This window comes from Sinocyclocheilus rhinocerous, unplaced genomic scaffold, assembly GCF_001515625.1.
Source record: "Sinocyclocheilus rhinocerous isolate Xijiao unplaced genomic scaffold, SAMN03320098_v1.1 scaffold754, whole genome shotgun sequence".
Lineage (NCBI taxonomy): Eukaryota > Metazoa > Chordata > Actinopteri > Cypriniformes > Cyprinidae > Sinocyclocheilus > Sinocyclocheilus rhinocerous.
In genome coordinates, this window is record NW_015658045.1 from 246,389 (window position 1) to 250,994 (window position 4,606).

Genomic DNA, 4,606 nt, shown 5'->3' on the forward strand with positions numbered 1-4,606 from the left:
ACAATACAATTTTCTCACAATTTTTCTTTTTAACAAAATGAGATTTAAGACAAATTATAAATAAAAAGCTGTCCTTTTATTATTTCTCCAACAAAATGCTGCACATTTCTTTGTGAAATTTAAATATGTCAAATAATAAAACTAACTTGAAACTTTAAAACAAATCCCAAATCAAATAATTAAATAAAACAAATAAAATAAATCTCTTGATATAAACAAACGAATGCTTTGGCTGTGCTTTTTCCATTTAAAATCAGAGGCAACCACTGCATTTTAATCATGATCCAAAAAAAAAAGCTAAATACATGTTATTTAGATTGCAATTAGATTGTATAATTTCGTACGCGCATTGTCTGAAACGTGGCTCTCTGTGCGCACTTTGAATGAGTGCGCGCAGCTCCGAATAGCCCGTCGGGCAGGGTGGTGAAACATTTTGGTAGCCCGACTGGAAAACACAATAGCCCCGGGACGTCGGGCTAGCGATTTTGCGAGCCCTGCCAAGGCCCGCCCATGAGGCCGTTTGACCGACATGTCAAACGACCAATCACAGTTCATTTCGTTTCAGCGTCATGTTTCGGGGCGTGGAAATGTCACCACAATAACAGACCGGTGTGTAAAACTCTCGGACGTATTTGAAAGATTCTGTGCCGCGAACTTGAAATATTTCACATACTTTTGAAAATCCAGCGTTTAGTTGATCCTGATAAGCGCTCGTCGTCACAGTTGTAAACACGACGGCTTTCTTCTTTCGTGAGGGGGTTTGGCGTCACGGCATATTTGTTTCTAGGCTGAACGTTATAGAATGCGACACTAGTCTCCCGGAAATCCTGTATTATTCAACCAATCAGATGATGACTTCGAAACTCCTGAAGTGTTTCCACTTTTGTGTGCCATATGCATCAGACGTTTAGCCAACGTTCCGTGGGCGTGGCGTCTGAGGCTGAGACTAGGTTGCTTATAATGTACATTTGGGAAAGCAACATATGCAAACCTTCTTCATAAACTTGTAATGAGAACCGCTTTCCAACAAATGAGCATGTCAGGAAAAGAGAAGCTTGATGGCTTAATGTTTGAAAAATAAAGAAACTTAGACAGCTGTATTGTAAAAAAATAAAATTAAATCTTGACACTTTTATTATAAAATGTTTTTTACACAGAATTATTTTTCAGTGATAAGTTACAACAGCAATCTTTCTTATTTTAATTAAGTAATAATAATAATACAAATTGTACTGTAATTTTTTATGATTATTTTTCTTAAACTTCTTACAGATTTATTTTTTAATATAGTGAAATATAACAATAATAATATTTAGGGGCCCAAGCACCAAAGGTACTGGAACTAGGGCTGTCGCAGTGAGGGAATTTCCCTTGCGGTAATTTTGAGCTATTGCGATATTGCTGTTATCGCGACAGCCCTAACTGGAACCTTATTGTATTTGTAAGGATTTTCTTCTTATTCTTTTTCTGCACTAAAACTGTGTAGCGTCTGGACCAATCAAACACACAATATATATTTCGTCTGTGTGGGCATCAGTCATAGAAATATTAAACTTGGCAGTATGTCAGAAATCCCACCTGCTACTTAGGCACTCAGACACATCTATTTGACACTTGGTGGCGCTATAATAAGCACTTTTGCATTAGGTTCGAAACTCTGTAATCATAAGGGCTAGAAGCAAAATCTGTGATCTTTTTATTATTATATATCCTAAAGATACTGAAAACATATTTCAGTAATCAAGTTGCTGTTTTGTCTGTTGTAATACAGAATAAAACTTCCATAGAGAGATTAATTATATTTGAAAACAGACATGACCATTGTACAACCATACTGTCTACATGAGCTGTTTGTACTTAGACACTGATTACTGCTGCTTGTGGTTATATTTGTTATTTTGTTTGATATTTTAACATTTAATATAATATAACATTTTTACTGTAAATTAATTAGATTTTTATGATTATTTTATAGTCATACTGATATATAATTACACCATTTTGGCCAAATCGTGCAGCTTTACAAACAAACACAGCAAACCAGGAGCTAAAAAAAAAAAAAAATCCCCAAAACGTACTGCCCTAAACAGGAGTGTGATTTATATCTGGAACATCATCTCTCACCTGCATGAGGTAATCAGCAATGTACTCTGGTTTAAGACATTTGACCCTCTGAGCTGCAGCTTCACTGACATCCACTCTGACGTTACTCGGTTTTAACCGACTAAAATCCACAAACAGGTGAGTGGTCTCTTTAAACAGCGAGGGAGAAGGGTGTGGCAACACCTATACAGGGGGAGAGAGGGTTAATACAAGAGAAACAGAGAGACAACACAGAAAGGAAGGAGGGGGAAACAGAAACCACTGCTTGTAAGGTTAGAGAAAAACAATGCTTTTATGGATTCAGTGTGGGATCAAAAGAGAACAGAAGACAAAAGAAAACAGACCTTTGCTCCCCCGGACTCTAGCAGCCGTCTGAATCCAGCCTCTCTGGCCTGGTCAATATTCAGCATCACAGTCCAGCCACCAAACGCTCCCTGCACATCAACAGCGTTAGGTGCTGCACCATGTACTTGCATGCGCATCCAAGCATAATATATTTATGCGTAACCTCCTTGTTTGAGCAGCCTTGTAGTGTTTTCCTCCATCGCATGGCTGCCAGTGCCAGTCTCTTCTGCTGAGAGTTGATGGATGGCAGAGCATCCAGGATAGAGCTGCTGCCCCACTCATACTGCTCCTCCTAATAGACATACAGGACATGAACATCTTCTTTCATCACTGAATGACCCCAATCACAAATGCAGACACACACCTCTATGAAGTGTCCTTCTGCACGGCAGGCCTCCAGATACGAGCGGTGAAGAATCCACTTGCCTGCTGCCATAGCGGCCAGATACTTCTCATTCCTCAGAGGATAACCAACAATAACATGAGTGCAGCTGGGGTCGAAACTCTGCTTCTCCAGCACAACACCACCTGCACATGTACACAAAAACGACGCATCAAATAGAAGAAATTCAATTAGGTATGGAATACAACAACTGAATATAATAAATACAGTAACATTTTACCATTTAATATATCTTAAAATATAATTTATTCCTCTGATGGCAAAACTGAATTTTTAGCAGCATTACTCCAGTCTTCAGTCTTTCACGATGCTTCAGAAATTACTGTAATATGATGATTTCATCCTCAAGAAACATTTCTTCTTATTATTATCAATGTTGAAAACAATGTTGAATTTAGGGCTGTCACTAACAATTATTTTGGTAATCATGTAATCGGTGGATTATTCTGACGATTAATCGAGTAATCGAATAATTATAATAATTTTCTTTGAGGTAATAAAAATAGACCTAAGCAAACAATAGCCTTTAAAATGACTTAAAATACATATATAATAGCAATGAGGCAATAATAATTGGTTCAAATAAAGTATCAGAAGCAAGTAATCATATGGTTTTATTGAACAAACCTGTGAAAATACATAATGTATTATAAACAATAGAACTAACGTACATTATGCATTATATTAAAGGCCTGCAGAGTGCTCCAATGGCCTGAAGATTGTTTTTACACTTTTCTGCATGATCTAATCCTTGTTTAATATTAACTAAACAACATTTAATTCAAATGTCCACTTAATCTTTAATATTTGGTCATTTCTTTAAGACAGAAATGCTACAGCCACTGCAATTTTTTGAATATATGGACATAAAAACGTGTAAACTCAGAGTGCGGGTTTGAGCTTTTATTTTGAAATCGCGATGAACAGTTAGCATGTTCAGAAAGATAATGATGTATTCTACTGTTTTGGTGTAGTTTATAAATGATTTACTTTATAAATCTGATGAAATGGAGCATGTTGCATTCCCAGATGAACTTTATAATAAACCTAAACTCACACAGGGTTTCCCATACATTGATTTATTTGTGGCGACCCGCCACAATATCAACACTGACCACCACAAATAGATTTTGCAAAAAGCTTTGACTTCGTTGAATAAACATGAGCACTGTTTCAAAACTAAAACGTGGCACGGGTGTTTTTATATAAATGTATCTTTTTCGAAGGGAACCGATTGTCTTCAGAAAAGTTTTGATGTCATTTTCATATAATCTTTCCTATAATGCCTGATAAAGTAGTGTTCATGAGCAGCTCTGCTATGTTTACAGCCGTTACTGGGGAAACCACTATTTCTGCCGCTCTTAAAGCGCCTCCTGCTGGCAGAGAATGAATTAGCATTTTCAATAAGCCCATCTGCTGTTTTATACAGTATTTACATTATATACATATACATTTCCCCCAGGGTAAGTGCCGCCACACTTAGGGCCCTATTTTAACGATCTAAGCACATGGTCTAAAGCGCACGACGCAGGTGCACTCAGGGCGTGTCCGAATCTACTTTTGCTAGTTTAACGACGGGAAAACGGTCGGCGTGCCCGGGCGCATGGTCTAAATGGGTTGTCCCTATTCTCTTAATGAGTAATGGGTGTTTTTTGGGCGTAACGTGCAACAAACCAATCAGAGTCTCATCTCCCATCCCCTTTAAAAGCCAGTTGCACTCGCGCCATGGTGGGTTCGCTATTTACATGGCGGAAT

At 37.7% G+C, this 4,606-nt stretch overlaps 1 protein-coding gene across 1 annotated transcript in view; it reads right to left on the minus strand.

Annotated features, from left to right (window-relative positions):
• Positions 1-4,606, minus strand: part of LOC107722022 (DNA topoisomerase 2-binding protein 1-B-like) — a 33,454-nt gene that overhangs the window by 769 nt on the left and 28,079 nt on the right. The window contains exons 16-19 of the mRNA XM_016530250.1: positions 2,813-2,976; positions 2,612-2,740; positions 2,448-2,537; positions 2,125-2,286 (exon numbers count right to left, since the gene is read on the minus strand). Of these exons, the coding sequence (XP_016385736.1) occupies positions 2,125-2,286; positions 2,448-2,537; positions 2,612-2,740; positions 2,813-2,976 (545 nt within the window). The remainder of the gene's footprint in view (positions 1-2,124; positions 2,287-2,447; positions 2,538-2,611; positions 2,741-2,812; positions 2,977-4,606) is intronic.